This window comes from Branchiostoma floridae, chromosome 1, assembly GCF_000003815.2.
Source record: "Branchiostoma floridae strain S238N-H82 chromosome 1, Bfl_VNyyK, whole genome shotgun sequence".
Lineage (NCBI taxonomy): Eukaryota > Metazoa > Chordata > Leptocardii > Amphioxiformes > Branchiostomatidae > Branchiostoma > Branchiostoma floridae.
Genome location: NC_049979.1, coordinates 677,242 through 696,988, shown reverse-complemented (window position 1 = coordinate 696,988; position 19,747 = coordinate 677,242). Strand labels below are relative to the sequence as shown.

The 19,747-nt window shown below is 44.2% G+C and overlaps 1 protein-coding gene across 1 annotated transcript; it reads right to left on the bottom strand.

Moving 5' to 3' along the window:
* Window positions 1–302: 302 nt before the first annotated feature.
* LOC118421048 (phosphatidate phosphatase LPIN2-like) lies at window positions 303–19,733 on the bottom strand. The gene is made up of 8 exons (XM_035828214.1): window positions 19,591–19,733; window positions 13,543–13,765; window positions 11,818–11,956; window positions 7,280–7,440; window positions 5,944–6,634; window positions 4,063–5,370; window positions 2,705–2,955; window positions 303–742 (listed from the first exon to the last, which is right to left on the bottom strand). Exons 2-8 carry the CDS (start codon window positions 13,717–13,719, stop codon window positions 518–520), a joined length of 2,952 nt encoding a protein of 983 aa, XP_035684107.1. The 5' UTR covers window positions 13,720–13,765; window positions 19,591–19,733; the 3' UTR covers window positions 303–517.
* Window positions 19,734–19,747: the final 14 nt, after the last annotated feature.

The window sequence follows — 19,747 nt, the reverse complement described above, 5'->3', positions numbered from 1 at the left end:
GGGATTTCTACCGCTACCCTAACGGTACCAAGTGCGAGTAGCCTCGGTAGAAATCAGATGGTACCCAGGCTATACATTGTATGTGCCGGCAATAACCTAGAGATTTGTCCTAGCCTCCATACACAGATGGCAAAGCTGGAATAGAACATTTAGCCTACTATGAAAGCTGCTTGGAACTGAATTTGTATCTGTTTATGCAGCAGGGAGATGTTAAACAAAACATATGGCCAGCATAACATTCATTCATTCACTGCAGCATCTTCCGCAAAATACTTCACTAAGACGAAAAATCAAGACTCAGCTGATGAAAGGTACAAGTTGTAACTCTTCTCGGTCGAAGAGTCTCAACTTACTACTCTATTCTGTTTCAGAAAAGAAACCAGTGGCAAGTAGACTTCTCAGTCGAAGGGTCTCAACTTACTACTCTACTCTGTTCCGGAAAAAAAATTAGTGGCAAGTAGATTTATCATGTCAATCATTATCAAATGTACAAAAGTGTCCCATCATGATAACTCATCTATTTGCTCTTCTCCGCGACTTTCTCTCTCGTCTTTTCCGCGGGGGGATCTTGAGTGGTCGTGCCAAGGTCGATGTCGACGCTGATGTCAGGCAGGGGTTCCCGCCAGTACGTGAAGAGGCTGTACTCCGACGGCTTTTCGAACTCCGTCGTGCTCCCGCGGTCCAGCGCCGGGAAGAAGTGATCCACCATGCCTGACAGGCTGCTGTAGGAAGACTGGAATGCCTGGAGGGACAAGAGGTCAGAGGTCAAACATGACTGGAATGCCTGGAGAGACAAGAGGTCAGAGTTCAGAGGTCAAACAGCCTCAGATCCTACAAGGAAGTTTATTACATTTACATGTACCTTCAGTCATACTTTTTTTAGGTCAGTTTCTTCTACAGTTTCTTCTTCTTCTCCAAACAATGATAATGAACATCAATGGAGCTTGCTAATCTTTGCTGTTTCCTCATAAGGCCTGTATGTTCTACAATGTACAGCTTGTTATGCAATCATGTTTACAATCAAACTTTCTTTGCATGTTCTCATCTCATGTTCATTTCCAACAGAAAGTAGACAAGACTTACCACTGCATTACAAATCGACCTGTACACTAAAGGTGCACTTTACAAGGTTTTTACACAATGCTGTTTAACCCAACTAATGAGACATCAACAAGACTATTGCACTTGCAGTCCATTCAGGGCTACTGAACTACCTCTTGAACTCTGTAGAAGGTAGTTCGAGAGCATGCGCATGTGCTCAGATCCCAAACTCCACTATCACACACACACCACACATGCCTGCAATGCAAGCAGGAATACGGGACCGTGCATGTCGCCATAGTCCAGGTGGCCGGGAGGACATAACAGTCACAAACAATGCAAAAAAAAAACAAGAAACAATATACTCCTCCCAAGGAAATGTTTATAAAATGCTATTCATGTTCTTCACTGCAGCGCACAAAAGCAATCAAGCAGTTAGCAGCCAACATGATACTGAACTGGCTCTCAAAAACATCACAACACCACGCTTTTGAAATGCGTATCATACAGTATCACAAAGTGATAGAATGAAGCATGGTGTATTCTGACTCCAAACGTCATTGTGAGCCATGATGGCAGCCTGATATCATACATGTAACTTGTAAGTGATCATATTAACCTCCTAGTCCTTCATTTGTTGGGTAATGCTAATTTCTCAAAATCATCCTAGACAAACTTTTATATTAAACTGAAATTATCTAATCAAGCCATTGTCTTCTCAAGGCTTGTTACAATCAACAGTAATGATTCATGACTTCTATTTGAGGAAAACTGTAAATTTGAAGAAACCATGCATAAACAAAGACAAGTCAAGGCCACCATAAACATACACAAAGATGCCATCACAAGGAAGCCCATGCTGTTACATGTACATGTAACGCTAGTTCACCTTTATCCGTGGGGTAACCTATATCCATTGTTTGCCAAAACAGCGCATTTAGGAATATCAAGTCGACGGATGGTTGTTTCAATTTGTTACATTTTCAAAGTATAGGAGTTAGAACTCACATTTCGTCAGCATGATAGCCTTAAATACCTTGATTTTGAAAGCAACGGATATGCGTCACCCCGCGGATAAAGGTGAACTAGCGTTACATGCCAGACTGAACTTCCTCAAATCCATCACACAATGGTCAGCTTGGTGCATTTCAGTCAGCTCCTTGTAAACTCTCTGGACAACCCAGGCACAGAACACTGCATGTTCAGCAAGGCAACCAACAGCCAGGCTCATGCAGGATGCTGTCCAACTGATGGACTTACCGGAGGGGCAAAGGAGGTCCCTGTTTTCCCTTTGTTAAGCAAGGTAGTCCCCTGTTGGGGTGGCACAACAACTCAGTCACCAATCATATGACAGATTTAACAACAAAACAATGAGTGGGATTGAACAACTTAAAGCTGGAGACAGTTCTGCTACGTACCGAAATATAACACTTTGAATACTAACATCAACTCTCACAATACCACCACATGAGAAAAAGTACAAGAATTCAACATTATTTTACCAATATGGCATGAGTAATCATGCAGTCTATCGCTTCAGATATTTATTAAGACAATCTTGAGAAGGCCTCCATAACAAGGTTGCTATGATGCAGATGTGGCGGTATTATGGCACCTGGTGGAATTATGAGAGTTGGAAAAACCCAAAAGACTGTAAGCTTACCGGCAGTCCGTCTTGCTTCACGATGCCCTTGTGGTTGACAGTGAAGATCCGTGAGATGGGGACGTCCACGGCTCGGTACGCCCAGACGTCGTTGACCTTGTTCCCGAAGCCCGCGAAGAACGGGTTGCAGGCGGGCGGGAAGAGCGCCTGGATGTCCTTCAGGCAGCTGATCTTGAACTCCTCCGGCTTCCGCTCGATTAGCTCCTTCTGGAAGGCGACGATGAGCGAGCTGGGCGCCAGGAGCAGGGGACCTGGAGGGAACGATCAACAATCATGACTACAGGAGCAGGGGACCTGGAGGGAACGATCAACAATCATGACTACAGGAGCAGGGGACCTGGAGGGAACGATCAACAATCATGACTACAGGAGCAGGGGACCTGGAGGGAACGATCAACAATCATGACTACAGGAGCAGGGGACCTGGAGGGAACGATCAACAATCATGACTACAGGAGCAGGGGACCTGGAGGGAACGATCAACAATCATGACTACAGGAGCAGGGGACCTGGAGGGAATGATCAACAATCATGACTACAGGAGCAGGGGACCTGGAGGGAACGATCAACAATCATGACTACAGGAGCAGGGGACCTGGAGGGAATGATCAACAATCATGACTACAGGAGCAGGGGACCTGGAGGGAACGATGGACAATCATGACTACAGGAGCAGGGGACATGGAGGGAACGATCAACAATCATGACTACAGGAGCAGGGGACCTGGAGGGAACGATGGACAATCATGACTACAGGAGCAGGGGACCTGGAGGGAACAATCAACAATCATGACTACAACACACAGTACAAGGCCAGATGAGCGAGCTGGGTGCCAGGAGCAGGGGACCTGGAGGGAACCATGGACAATCATGACTATCATGGCAACTCATCTGTATTGGTAGTAGTATAGGAGGGTTGGACAAGTTTTCTAAAATTCACTTGTCCTACCAGGCAAGTACATAAAAAAATTTACTTGTCTGAACCAACTTTTCACTTGTCCAAAATATAAAAATGACATTTTTCTGCATGTATGTGTTATCAATTCAAGCAATGGAATTCTTCTATTAGTAGCATATTTTTCTGTCTTGACCAAATGCAGGATGCCATGACAGTGAAAAGTAACAAGTATATCAAAATCTCACTCATGGAGAAGATCTCACTTGCCCAATCGGGCAAGTGGTGCAGGACGTTCAGTTGCCCAATCAGCACTTTCACTTGACCTGGACAATCGGGCTAGTGGACTTGTCCAACCCTGGTATAGACACGTTCAATGCCAGATGCAGAAAGATATGCTATTCCTCATTAACAGGCTATATAACACCAACAAAAGTACATGCACATAGATACAAACACCAACCTTTTGGCAGCTTGATGTCCCCCTGCTGGACCCAATGGAGGTACTCCCGTGTGGCGCGCGCCTGGCCGATGGCCCGCGACGACAGGTAGAGAAACTTGTAGCCGTTCTGGTGGATCTTGTCATACAACGGAGCAACACCGACCTGGCTCCAGTCCTTCCCGAAGACAGGAAGAACCTGCCCAAACACGTCCGATCGCGTGATCGTCCCGTCAATGTCCGACACGACGATCTTCTCGTCGTGCTGCCAGAGGAAGATGGTGGCCTTACACCGCGAGGTGCCTTGGTAACGCGTGGTCACGGAGAACACGATCTCGTTCGCGCCGTGTCGCAAGTTCAACTTGGAGATCTGCTCGGACGTGAGCCGGATGACCTTCTTCAGCTTCTTACCGGACGGTCTCCGGTCCCTTCTCTCCCTCTTCATCTGCCCCTCCTGCTCGCTGTCGGAGGTGGAGTCACGGGATCGCGCCGCGGGCTTGACGTCGTGCTTCGCCGGACTGTTCTCGGCGCTGGTGATGGGGCTGCTGGTGGCCGACGACGCGCCCTTTTCCGCCGCGCTCGCCCCGCCCTCCTGTTCGCTGTGGGAGCGCCGCCAGGAGAACCAGGACGACAGCCTCCCGCTCTCCTCCTTCTTGGGCTCCTCCTCCTTCTTGGGCTCCTCTTTCTTCGCGGGAAGGTTCTCCTCCTCCGCGAGCCTGCTCATGGCGCCCTCCGGGAGAGGCTGCTGGAACATGACGTACGACATGATGGTGGGGGCGGCCACCTTCCAGGTGTAGTACTTCCCCTCGATGCGAAGCACCAGGTCCGGGTGGCTCAGGATGCTGGGATTCTCGCACAAGTCCTTGTGGGTCACGATGGCGGACATGAACTTCTCGTCAGGGATGTCTTTATTGGTGGCCGTGAGGCCTCCACACAGGGACATGGCAGGGTCAACGACCTGCTCTGTGGCTTCATCTACGATGAAGATTGGGTTTGTCTCCGTGCCGCTGTCGAAGCCGCCCGAGGCCCCTCCGAAGGAGTGGGGGCTCTGCGGGAGCGAGCTCTGCTCCGAGAAATTGTCCTCCTCCTTTACACTGTCTTTGGCGGTTTTGATGGCCTGGTGGGAGGTAGTCTTGGGGAAGTACAGCGCGGCCACCTCGGGGTCGATCTCCCCACTCTCCAGATCATCGAGGTAAAGTCCACCCTCGATGTCTTCCTTTCTGGAGGACGGCCGCCGCATGAACTGGAACACCCCTCCCAACATGGACGCCTTCCCCTCCTCCCCGGCTTGGGGGAAGGCTGGGCCGAGGAGGTCAGTGGCGCAGAATCGTCAACGTTAATCGACAAAGAAGCCTGATCCTGGTCGGACTGTATGGGCATGAAGTGCAGCTCATTTGATGCGACTTCGTGCGGGCCTTGAGAGAGAGAGAGAGAGAGAGAGAGAACTGGTTTATCTATTAAACACACACAAAGTCATGTACAAGATCGTAGTCCTAAGACTAAATTGCCTCGTACCAAGTACACAAGAGATTATAATGGAAGGCCCTGCCTAATTACGTTAATCAAATTATAATAGTCACAATATTCCCAATCAGCTGTACAATTTAAAAGTGTGGATTTACACACACACACACACACACATATATATATATATATATATACCTCAGTAATAAAATCTCATTTCAATCTAAAACAGAACTATTGAGGAAGATTAAAAAGTGACATCTATGAGGGATAACTGTAACATCTAAAAGTGATAACTGTAAAAGATTTTAAATGTCCACGATATGTTGTCCATGTTACATCTATGTTAGTACATGAGCAATTCAGGGCCAATTTCTGAGTCCTGCGAATCTGTACTTTTTAACGGACCCAATAAACCATTATTAAAAAAAAAATCTAAACCTTGCGGCAGCTCTCCCCAGTTCCAGGTCAGCATCTCTCCCTGCGCCTTGGTCAGCGAGCCCCTTCTCTGCAACTCCATTTCCGTGTCGCTCTTCGGCGTGGGCGGGCGGCTGCCCACGGGACTCGAGGGCTGCACGGCAGGGGTCACATCGCCGTCGGAGTACGGGTAGATGTCAGGTCGGCTCTGGTCCGCCTTCCCTGGCGCCTGCCCTGGCGGAAAGTGGCCGTTAAGGTCATTTTCTTCTTCCTCGCCCAAATCTATTGTAAAAACTCCCTCCTCCTTCTGCTCGGACCGAGGAGACTCCCTTCTCAACTCATTCCTGCTCCTTCTCTTCATCTTTCTTTTCCTGCCTGCGCTGTTGTCGGCCGCTCCTTTTCTCTCGTCGTCTCCAAGATCGCTTTCGTCTCCGTCCGAGACTTGCAGCTGCTGAAACTCCAGCCCCACCTTCTCTAGTTTCTCCATCGCCCCCAAGTCCACAGCATCCGTCTGCACAAGGACAGAATGATGCTTCTTATCTGGGACATCGGACGGACTCGGAACGACCTTCGGGCGATCGTCGGAGGCGCCCTCCGGCTCCTTGAGCTGGTCTGCGATGGATCGGATCTCGTCAGACGGGGTGGTGAACTCGTCCAGACTGCTCCCGCTCTTCCTCTTATCCTCCTCTGGCGAGAGGACCTGGATGGTTGTCACCTGAAAACATACAAGACAAGTTAGAAGCCCTGAGGAAGATGTCTGACAGACATCAAAACGTCATCAGCTGAGAAAAACTGGTTGTGTAAAATAAAACTCTTAAGTCATACAAGATAACCACAGTGTTGTCAATGAATTAAAACCAATTTTCAATGGATAAAAACATCCATTGTAGTCAACCCAATATTGTCATATGCTCACTGATCTGCCAAAAGCAACTGGATATGATTTTCCTTCCAAAATCATATCCAGTTGCTTGAGTAACTGCTTTTTGGCATATCTTATTACCTGGATGTCTAATCTTCATCGACCCCTCACTGATCTGTTTTTGCTAACTGATCTGTATCAGATTTTTGTGCAATCCATATTTCTTCATTATTTGATCTCATAATTATTATCATAATTAAAATCAACATATTACATTAAGCATCCTTACAGAAAGTTGGTCATTGTACACACTGGTGGATAAGACGAGTCAGATACGGTCAAGCCGTTGTACATGTATTGTTGAAAACTAGTCCAACGCTGATCAAACTATTCAATCTCATTCACAATAATTTATACATATAAAAAAAGTATAACTACCAGTACAGAGATTAGACTACTGTCCACACTGGCTGATATGGCGGGTCAGATTACGGTTACCTTGTTAGCGGGGCCCCTGCCCTCTGACTTGCCGAAGGCGGACTGTCTCAGGTTCCGCGCCGTTATGTCCGTCTGGACCGCGACGTGTCGGATCACCTCCTCCACAAGACTCTGGTCCTCCCGCATCCTCCGGACCCCCTCCTCCATCATCTCTTCTGCACCTGTAGGGGACAGACAACACTGTTCTCACCTGGCCTACAGGGGACAGACAACACTGTTCTCACCAGGCCTACAGGGGACAGACAACACTGTTCTCACCAGGCCTACAGGGGACAGACAACACTGTTCTCACCTGGCCTACAGGGGACAGACAACACTGTTCTCACCTGGCCTACAGGGGACAGACAACACTGTTCTCACCTGGCCTACAGGGGACAGACAACACTGTTCTCACCTGGCCTACAGGGGACAGACAACACTGTTCTCACCTGGCCTACAGGGGACAGACAACACTGTTCTCACCTGGCCTACAGGGGACAGACAACACTGTTCTCACCAGGCCTTTTCAGCATAGCAACACTGTTCTCACCAGGCCTTTTCAGCATAGCAACACTGTTCTCACCAGGCCTTTTCAGCATAGCAACACTGTTCTCACCAGGCCTTTTCAGCATAGCAACACTGTTCTCACCAGGCCTTTTCAGCAGAGCAGGCCCTACGCTGTGATTTTGATCCCCAAGCTGTGATTTAGATCCCCATACTGTGATTACTGTTCTCACCAGGCCTTTTCAGCATAGCAGGCCCCTATGCTGGGATTTTGATCCCAGGGCTCGAAATACCACCTGCATATGCAGGTTAGTGCAGGTAAAATTGGAGCTGTGCAGGTATTTCTGGTGTCTACCTGCACCTAACCTGCACTGGTCCATGTACTGGGTTTTATACATAAATGCCCTATGATGTAGATTGTTATTAGCTGCATTGACTCTTGAACAATAGCAATGGTTCTTGAACAATTTTAGTATGATCCATACTTCCGAAATTCAGAGCGGTGCAGGTAAAATTTGTCTGCTGCAGGTTATTTTCAATGTCACCTGCACCAGTGGAGGTATGCAGAAAAAGGTATTTCGAGCCCTGGATCTCCAAGCTGTGATTTAGATCCCCCACAGTGATTTTGGTACCTATGCTGTAATTTTGATCCCCTACACTACATGTAATATTTGAATCCTATGTTGTGATTTGATCCCCGTGCTGTGATTTTGATCCCCAAGCTGTGATTTTGATCCCCAAGCTGTGATTTTGATCCCCATACAGTGATTTAGATCCCCCACAGTGATTTTGTTCCCCATGCTGTGATTTGGACCCCTTTACTGTGATTTTGGTACCTATGCTGTAATTTTGATCCCCTACACTGTTATAAATATTTGAATCCTATGTTGTGATTTGATCCCCGTGCTGAGATTTGGCCTTGGGCCGCTAACGATCTGTAGTGATTAAAGAATGATTTTTTTTTAAAATTTAGATGAAAACAAATATTTTCTAATTACTACAGACCATTAGTAGATATCAATTTGCGCAACTGAGAGTTTGTAGCTTTCATCATTATGCACATGAAAAACATAATTTCATTGCAGTGGTATGTACCAAAGTGCTGTATTTTGTCATAAAAAATAATATTAGGGGCAATAAAACCTGATGACGTCATCAATATGGCCCATAAAAATCAGATTTAGAATTCTTTCATGCCCATCTATCAATATACGTTACGGCTCCATTCTTTTTTGATTCATTAATAAGAAAACAATGGAAGGTCAAAATGCCAATTTAAACAGGTGAAATACCTTAAAGCAACACAAGTCCATTTGTACAAGACTGACAAGTTGATAGAATCAAGTTTGATTTGTTTTCAACAGGGACGTCACAAAAACATCATAATGTAAAAAAATTAGACATGAACTTTACTGCTCGACATTTGTACATGGTACAAAGTATGGCAACGACCGTTACACAAAGTACAAAATAGGTGTATAAAATAAGACATAACAAGAAGGGCTAACACAAGTCTTTGATATAGTGTTACAATCGAGTTGGGCTATACATGAGATTCATTACTCTTTCTAATAGCAAAGCAGTCTTTGATATATTTGCCTATCTTTGCATTATGGGAGTTGTGGCATCTAAAGATATATACAAATCTGTCTGTAGCATCGAGTCTCTTGATGAATGGGGCAAAATTAGCTGGCTTCTTTTAATACATGCAATATTTGATGATGCAAGTATTTAGTTCAATCCTGAACAGAGGTTCAGGATTTTACGAGAAGAAAGTTTACTTCATTTATCTTTGGTGAAAGTACGCTTTTACAAAACTAAATGACGTGGAGAAGAAATGCAGACCAAACCCACGCCATGTGAAGCAACATGCCTTGTTGAAAGGAAGCGTTCCCAAGGTACCAATGATAGATTAACCGAACACACAACATTGGTGCCCAAATCAGGTTAGTGCCTTGTTGGTGCTGTAATTGGTTTAAAACGTTCCCATGGAGGCAGTCCCTGCTTTCTGATCAATGCGTAACTACTTTACGACTTGACTTGTGTCCGCCTGCTGACTGTAATGAGAGTGATGGAGCCAATCTTCCCACTTCCTTAGTGGGGAGGGAGATCCTTACATCGGTCCAACATTGAAAAATTCTTTGGTTGATCAAATTCTAGTACTGTAAAGGTCTGGAGCGTGGGACCCCCACCTATTATAAACACCCCAGAGTAATGTGTAGTCCTTCAAAGGCAGCATACCACACTACGGACCAACACTTTGGAATAACCTTACCGTAGATCTGAGGCGTTCCAGTTCATTAAAGGAATTCAAACGTGGACTGATTTCGATCAAGGACTGATTTTAAATACGAATCTTACCCAATGATAGGATTTTGATATGTAATCATGTATTGTTGTTCTATTTTTGTAACTATGCTGTTTGTTGGATTGTATGTTTGTGAAGATTTGTTGTACCCAGGGTTTCCTGAAAAGCAGGGCATTAGCCCTGAGAGTAACACCTGGTTAATAAAACAAATGGACAAATGGTGTGGTGCAATGTATTAGACTGGGTTGACATGATCATCATAAAGTTTCAGATCAATACAACTTGTTCTCCAAATACCCTCTTGCATCCCGCAATTTGCAGAAAAAGCCACGATATTGCAGAAGAAAATATAAGCAACTTGAAATAAAGTATTTCAGGCTCAGATACTGTAGATCTTGTCATGTTCAGAGGTTTTACATTCGCAGTTTCTTTGTTATTGTAAAATTAGGACACCACAAATATGTATTTCCATAAAAGTACATTACTAACTGTATTCTTTCAACCACAAACTTAAAACACTATGAAATACTCCTTGCACTTCCTACTGCCAAATCTAGTCTTTGCAAAAATAGATAAAATTTCAGTAAATTATCCTGTTACTGTAGCAGCTAGAAGTGTGACACTGAAAGAGAAACCGGACACATAAAACAATCAATAGAGCAGACATTAATGTTTCATGGATGAGCCTTGGCACAGAAAATCTTGAAGGGTGGCTGTCCCATGGATTGGTACATTGCACAGATGATGACACAACAAGACAACAGCAAATGGTACCATCTAGCAGTAAATCAGGGTTCTAGCTAGTGCATTTTAGCGTAACGGGCCACTACGCTAATATTTTGCAACCACCACGCTAAAATGAGGACCACTATGCTAATTTTCAACTAGCTGGTGGTACTTTGCTATCATCCATTTGTTGAAAAATACATAATTAAATATGAAATTGATGATATGCCACTCCAAACTGAGCCCTTCAAACTACATGTGATGTTAACAGAATTACAGTAAGTCCCCTCACGGGTACCCTTATCACGCTAAACTTTTTACTCTTCATTTTCAAAATCTCACAATGGAAGGATCAATTTGCAAGACGCCCCCCCCCCCCTTCCACACCATCCCCCTGATTGGTTGTTTACTACCTTGCCATAACCATTACGCTAAAATAAAATCCTGGCTAGAACACTGATCATTAAAAGATCATTAAAATTTAATAAAAGATGATTCTAAAAAACACTACCATCAATGAAAGATCATACCTGAGGGTATAGGTGAGGTGGCCAGGTAAAACAAAACCCACCTGAGGGTATAGGTGAGGTGGCCAGGTAAAACAGAACCCACCTGAGGGTATAGGTGAGGTGGCCAGGTAAAACAGAACCCACCTGAGGGTATAGGTGAGGTGGCCAGGTAAAACAGAACCCACCTGAGGGTATAGGTGAGGTGGCCAGGTAAAACAGAACCCACCTGAGGGTATAGGTGAGGTGGCCAGGTAAAACGGCACCTACCTGAGGGTATAGGTGAGGTGGCCAGGTAAAACGGCACCTACCTGAGGGTATAGGTGAGGTGGCCAGGTAAAACAGAACCCACCTGAGGGTATAGGTGAGGTGACCAGGTAAAACAGTACCTACCTGAGGGTATAGGTGAGGTGGCAGGTAAAACAGAACTCACCTGAGGGTATAGGTGAGGTGGCCAGGTAAAATGGCACCTACCTGAGGGTATAGGTGAGGTGGCCAGGTAAAACAGAACCCACCTGAGGGTATAGGTGAGGTGGCCAGGTAAAACGGCACCAGGCTGCCATCGGAAGACTCCTGTACGAAGAAGGCCTCTCCAGCCTCCCCCAACTTCATCTGCAGACCCACATTCTGACCATTTATGGTGACATCAACCACCTGGAAGCAGGAAAAACATCACATCAAACAGTATATCAACAACGTTCTTCCATGCTGAGAATCACCTGCAAACAGAAAAACAACATCATACAACCATTCTGTTATTGGTTAGTTGTTGAGTGGGCTGACTGCTCTCTCTTTGCAGCCAGGGGCTTACTTGCGAAGAGCTAGGAGTTCAACTTATGAGCGTATGGTCTGTCTTCATGTATATGTTATATATATCAGTTAGTGAATTACTCAAAAACGGTTCAAGAACAAATTATGTGTAATGGCAAGGCTCAAATGTCATTCAATGTCAAATGTACATCTTCCCATAAAGAATAAATTCCAGTTTATCTTTCTTACAATCCAGACCCCTTCCTAAGCAATAGAATGATGGTGCTGCAACACTACTAGTACTACATGTAGCCCCCTGAACAAAACCTCTGCTCAGAGAATACTACAGCACCACCTTGCTCTAAATGTCTGGGAAAAGCCCTGCAACCCTTTTATGATAAAGGCCCAAAAAAGTATTGTAGTCCAGGAAGAGTTAGCGTGTGCACGTAGACCCGACAGTCAAATAAAAACCTGGACAGTTTGGGAAGGGTTACAATAGAAAAATGATTCTAAACTTGTTGAAACAGTTGGTAAAAAAACCTTTCTCCCTTCTGGGTAGGGGATCTATTTGCAGACTAGATGAAAGTTGACAGAACAGGTCAGCATTTGAAAGAACATTTTTATGACTTGAAGTTTTTTAAAGTCAAACTTTTAAAAGTTGGACCTGGACCGTACCTGGATTTTCTGTACCGGTACCAACCCCTACATAGGATACACACACATATATATATAGAATACACCGTGTTGTATTTTATTTATCATCCCACTTCTTTAGTGGGGAGGGAGATCCTTACATCAGTCCAACATTGAAAAGTTCTTTGTTTGATCAAATTCTAGTGCTGTACAGGTCAGGAGTAAGTGGTGTGCTGGGGATCTATTTGCAGACTAAATGAAAGTTGACAGAACAGGTCAGCATTTGAAAGTATGTTTTTATGACTTGAAGTTTTTAAAAGTCAAACTTGGCATCAAATAGAAACAGTTAGTCTTGTTTACATGGAGATAGGATTTTAAAATGCCAATGGACGTCAGATACTCCATTAAACAAAATATGTTGTTGTGAAATGGACCATTGTTTTTGAGTATCACCCATTCACAAGTTTTCACAATCAGATTCAGGTCCGGACCTGGACCTGAATTTTCTGTACCGGTACCAACCCCTACATAGGATACATATCCAAACTTCCCCACATTGACAGACGAACAGAAAGCCACTTTTCTCTTGAAATCGCAGAACCCACAAATTTTAGAAAATGTGGGGCTTTTCTTCTCCCTCTGCTTCCAAAAAAGAAGTCAAACCCAACCTGTTTAGAAATAGCAACATTAGTATTAGAGTAGAATATTGTTCATAACTGCCCATTGTCACTTGTATATCTACTATGTTTATACCGTGTACATGTACTTACAATTAGCTCTCGGGCACGAACTTGCAAATAAACTTCTTCAATTATGGAATACATTTTGTACATGTAACTGTGTGATTGCCTCCGTACCTTCTCCCTGCTGTGCAGGACACCCATTTTCCCGAAGCGAACGTGGAACGGCGAGCAGCTGTAGGACCCATCCTCCTGCTGTACCACCACGATGTCGATCGCTCCTGTCAGCGTCGCCGCGTTGATCTCGTTGTAGAACTCCTTGAAGTTGGACAGGAAGCGCCCAAAGTAGTTCATGTCTGGTGACTACGCTCTGAGCTTCACTCTTTAAACCATCTGAAATCTGTCAGGCAAAAAAGTGGCACGTAAGTTAATGGAAATAACTGCCTCCGGTGTTTCAAAATACTATCGTTACTAAATACTATCTTCACAAAATACTATCAGTAACTATAATCTCCAAGCAGATCCTACTATGGCAGATAGTACCAAACTGGCCAAGGAGTGTAGTCAGCCAAGAGGTTCCATTTCCTAAGCCGGCTTCACTCCTTTGCCAGCTTTTTATACTATCTTAATAATGCTACCGCAGGGTCTGCTTGGAGATTACAGTTACTAGGCAACTGCAATTTGTTCAAGGTAGACCAAGGAAATCTTGGAAGGAGTGTGTTAAGAAGGATATCAATGTGTGCAACCTTGCCAGTGTGCCCTCCCAGTCCGGGCTGCATGGAACTGGAAGCGGGGTGTGAAGACTAACAACTGATACCTTCCCATGTAAGGGACCCACAGTCCCACATAGCAGTATAATCAAATACTGGATACCACACGACGGTATGTTTCAACGGTACTGTAAAACCTGAAACAGTCACAGTGGTTTTACGTTCAAGGTTTTGCAGTGAACTCTCCAGCAAAAATTCATGCAAACTTATGTTTTCAATGTGTTACCACAGAATTTTTTCAACCACAACTTTATAACACAGTGAAAACTTCCTTTTCCCATCAGCTGTTTCTCACTTAAAAATGAATCAATCTACAGTATATCACCAACATTGGTCCATGCAGAGAATCACTATCATTCATTCATTCATTCATTCATTCATTCTTCTTCATACTTTATTCCTCCATCTTGGGGAGAGCATAAAAATGGTCAGCTATTTACAAATATTAAAATATGTTTCCTAGAAGACAGCTTACAACATAGTTATATATATACTCAGTATCGTCAAGCAAGCAAAATTACTGGGCCTGCACATACGGTCAGACCTACGCTGGTCTGATCAGGTAGATGCCATGGTGACCAAGGGTAGCAGACGCTTGTTTTTCCTGAAAAGACTACGCCGAGCAGGTGTCCCTCTCCCTGACCTGATCACTGTATATTGCGGGTATATAAGACCAACACTTGAATATGCCACACCCTGCTGGAATGCTGGACTCACAAGAAGAGAATCAGACAGAATTGAAAGAGTCCAGAAGCGGGCATGTAGAGTGATGCTGGGCAGACAATATCTCTCATATTCTGATGCCCTGTTAACACTCGACCTCCAAAGTCTGTCACAACGCAGACTGACCTTGTGCCAGGACTTTGCCCTTGCAGTTACCAAAGCTGGAAGACACGCCCCCTGGCTACCCCCAGCTCGAAACCCGTCTCACCACATGCAACTCAGGCATACTCGCCAATACAAACTGCCAACCGGGACAAAGCGGTATCTATCTAGTCCAGTCCCAACTATTCTTAACCTACTAAACGCTCTGTAGTTTTGGACCACAGTGCTATTCACGACTTGTTCCATTCTATGTCAGAGTCATTTGCTATAATCACACAGTGCAATCAATTGTTGTAAATAGCGTGTGTAGTTTTAATTTGTCTTCAGCTGCGATGAACCAAGCATGTATTTTAAATTGTTATTTTAATCTGTCTTCAACTGCGATGAATTAAGCATTTATCTTGAATTGTATTTGTTGTGTACTTTGTATTTGTCAATCGTATACTAGTAATCTTGCTTGTGTAACAACGTACAAAAAGATTGTCAAGCAAGCAGCACAATTCAGCCCCTCAGGCTGCAAGGCTGTTTTTACTTTGTTACGATTGTTTTCAATCAAACAATAAACCAGTCTACTACTACTACTACAGGTACAAACAGATTCTACTAACACTCATTTACGCCTTGTCTCGCTTGACTTAAAGTTTTCTCTCCGTCTACTGTCCAGCATATATGACTGTGTATACATGGTAAAAGAGAAAACAACTTGTCATGATCTACATCTCTATGAATCAGTCATGAACTATGTGCTTCCGTTGCATGCCTTCATTCATTCATTCATTCATTCATTCATTCATTCATTCATCCATCCATCCATCCATTCATTCATTCATTCACTGTTACAAACAGGAAACAATCCAATCTCTCTAGAAGGACATCAAAAAGTAACTCTGCATACCAACGATTGAAGTGACAAATGCCAGAGTATTCTACCTTGCCTTGCCTGAGGCCCTGCAGAGATATATGGTAATTGTCTGCTGTAATCACTCGAGTCCAATCTGATCCCCGGGGGATCAAAACATTGTCTTCAACATAGAAACCTCATTGTCCCCTTTGTTCCAGAACATTAATCATCATATGTATTAACAGTGTCAGCACGTATGTATTAGGACAAGGTATCATACATACATGTGCATTCATTTGTACACTATACTACATGTACATGTTACAAGCTTTTAACACTTATACAGTACACATATTGCCTTGGGCAGTAACTGAATATAGAATCTAGACTAGAGACTTGGGGCGACAGAATATGCTTGCTGAAAGGCAGTTGCCCACATATCATGTCGATTCTAGTCTTAGAACTATACAAAACATTCAAGATATTGATTTGTTGTCACTTTCAATGACATTCCCTGGAAATAAAAGGCAAACACAGCAGCTAAACATGCATTATGGATACAGGGTACACTATTACTGGAGACAGGAATAAACCTACAAGAGCAACAAATAAATTACCGAGAACAAAAAATATCCTGACAACCAACCTCAGACCTCTGAACTAAGAGAAAGAAGCCATAGGGCAATTATTGGAGGGCAACCATTCTAATACTAATACATGTAGCAGTATCCTGGCCTCCCCTGTTTTGGCAATGGTTTCTCCCTGTAACCGTAACTGTACATTGGCTGGCGATTGGGGGACAAGTTGGCAGATTGCCCACTTCACTTCAGGAGAGAGTCATCCATCAGAGGGGCCAAGTTAAGGAGGCCTGACACATCATAAATGTACAAGTCTGTAACTATATAATCTGTGCTGGTTCTCGTAATGTCAAAGCACAGCCATATTCGTCATCTTAGTACTGAGGGGATCATCCATAACAGGCCCCTCAAGGCTGGAAATACCACCTGCATATACAGTAGAACTAGAAGCTGCTTAATAATAGTTAATTGCACGGCCTTGTTGCCAGTGAATTTCGTGCAATTATCCGGCTGGTGCAATAATGCGAAGTTATCTAGGTGGACCTCATCAGTTTGGGATTTGGGGATTCTGTGCAGTTAACAGAAGTGTGCGTTAATCCGTTGCGCATTAAACTGGCTTCTACTGAATATGTACATATACATGGAGAAGGGCGGTCTCCAGGACCTGTCACTCCATCCTGGGACTGAAATTTGCTTTGTTGGAAATTTCACCCCATCTGTCCCAAAATCTTAACTTCAGTATGATATAATTTATGAAAATGTGTTTTCTGGAGCTTAAAATAACAGAAAATCAACAACATTTGCTCCCAAACAATATATATATGATAAAGAACTGGAACATGTACAGTTTCTAAATGATAAAGGCCAATTTGGTTCCAAGCGTATAGTATACAATTTCTTCTCATGCGGCATATCAAGTATGATTTGTCTGTATTTCTACATGTTTACTAGTATCTGCTCCTGAGCAATGTGCACAAAAAACCTTTTGCAGCCTCGTCTTTGACAGGGGTAAGACTTCTTTCAGTTTCGATGTTGGCATGTCGCACTGGAGCTAAATGTGTGTGAAGGGAAATTCCGACATCTGCTCTTACAGCAGCTCTACTGACTTTACTGTTTAAACAAGGTGCTATCTGACAGCATTATGTAGCTTAGTACAATTACTCTCCAAGCAGTGGTTAGGCTCAGGCTGTCTTTTGACGTTTTTTAGGCATTATTATCTGACTTTCTGTCTTGTACCATCTTGTTGAGGCCGCGAGACATTATCAAAACAGTACAAAATAGGAAGCTCGATAAAAATACCTAAAAAACAATGTCAAAAGACAACCAGAGCCTAACCTCTGCTTGGAGGGTAAGTATACTATCGGGTAAAGATGTAGATTACAATCTACAATAACATATGCTGGGCACTCTGTACATGTTAAGTATGCTCTGTTGTTGAAAACAACATGTGACCTCGGGGCGTGCCCCTCCACCTAGTCAGATATGCTGGTAATGAGTAACCTGATCCCACAGCCCAGGTGTTTGCTGTACAGGGCTATCAGGTTACGCAAGCATTTGTCAATATTTTGTATCTATTATTGTTTGTTATCAATCTCCCTCTACTACATGTAAGATCATACGATAAGCCTTTTGTTATTCTGTGCACAAATTTTTAAGAAGAAACTTCTGCTAAAGCACCACTAAATGACTAATTGCTTCATCTTTAGTTTTGTAGCAGTTGGAGAATATGATAAATTTTTTATTTATGTTTTTGGCTGAAAATCTGTCCATGTCATTGGACGGAATTTCATGGAGCAAAGTATACTAGGCAGCTATGCGGCCAAGACTTAGCCTCCTGTGCAGACTTCTGGTGGGGCTGGCTTTTTTTAAGGGGGCTGGTTTGCAACGTTGGCTCTCAAATGCAGGGAAAGAGAGTTTGCTGTGGAAGGGAGTTTACGTAGAAAGGGAGTTTGCCAAAGAAAGGAGTGTCAATTCGCTCGGCACGGAGAGGGGCGAAACTCCTTTCCACGGCAAACTCCTTTTCCCTGCATGAGATGAGATAGAGAACCTTAGCCGTGCTACAAGTCTGCGAAGGACCCTGTTCATGACAGGATGCACAAATCCGGATCGATCCAGTGCCGGGGTGATTCCTGATTTGGGAACCCTGCCGGTATGAACAGGGTCTGTATGTGACAGTAATGACACATCCCATGGGGCACCCTGTTGACTTCTTACACCAGGAAGGTTTTCTGGATTGTATAAGTGAAAACTTCAAGTCTGTTATGTAACGCTAGTTCACATCTATCCGCAGGGTAACCTATATTCGTTTTGTTTACCAGCACGGTATTAAGGGATATCAACTGGACAGACAGATATACGTTACCCTGCGAGAAAACTAGCATGAACAATCAATGACGTTATATAATGGCCTTGGCAACAATTCGTGTCAATGGCAAGACTGCAAATTATGGTATATGAGTATGTTTACGTTATTCTGTAGTGTACATTACATATAATGCCAATATAGGGTACGGACAGCCACAGCGGGTTATTCTACTGAGACTCTGAGAAAACAGATTTGGTAAACTTCACTTACTGCATTATAAAGAAAGGACATTTTCTCATGGAATGATCACCTCCTCCTGTGCTTTTCAATACCTTTAATACGGGGGGGGGGGGCATTTAAATATCTCATTCTCAGTCAGTTGTGAATTTGAGTCATCGAAACCGACCTCGTTTCCTCTACAAACAGACGGCTAGACCCCAACCCCCACACTACCGCGTATGGGAGAGCCTGTCAAACCCTGGGGAAGTCTATATTGGGTGGCCCGAGACATAACGGCAGACATTCCTTCCGGTAAACTCACCTTCTAGCAGGGGGCACCCACCCATGGACGTGGCGGTTTGCACTGAACCGGCTAGCACTGTTTCTGTGTCACTGTGCAAATCATTTATACATTTCCTGATCGTCAACAACAAAAATCTGGAGAGTTTTACGTAACGTGTAAACAAACACGCCCCTCACACACCCTTCTCTACGCCAGTGGTGACCTGAGGGGGTTGGTGGCGTGATCCGATCAGGCCAGCGCGGCAGGTTTGTATGTTCAGGGCCAGAGCCGTCATCATCTGTCACCAGAACTGTGGCCGGCACGGCCAGGAAAATAGGCATTTACCGTCAAATCTACAACACAAATATGTACAAAATCTCGTCAACAACTTCGGTATGACTTACCTTACGTGCTACGGGGGTAGTGAAGAAAATCTAAACTCTCGCTGTTGCCAAAAACGATGGGTAAAGTGGACAATCTATCTACACACCGTTCCACACGTCCGTACGGTTTTCACCCGCGGCAACTTGTCAGATGACTAGAGGTCAGAGGTTGTCTGAC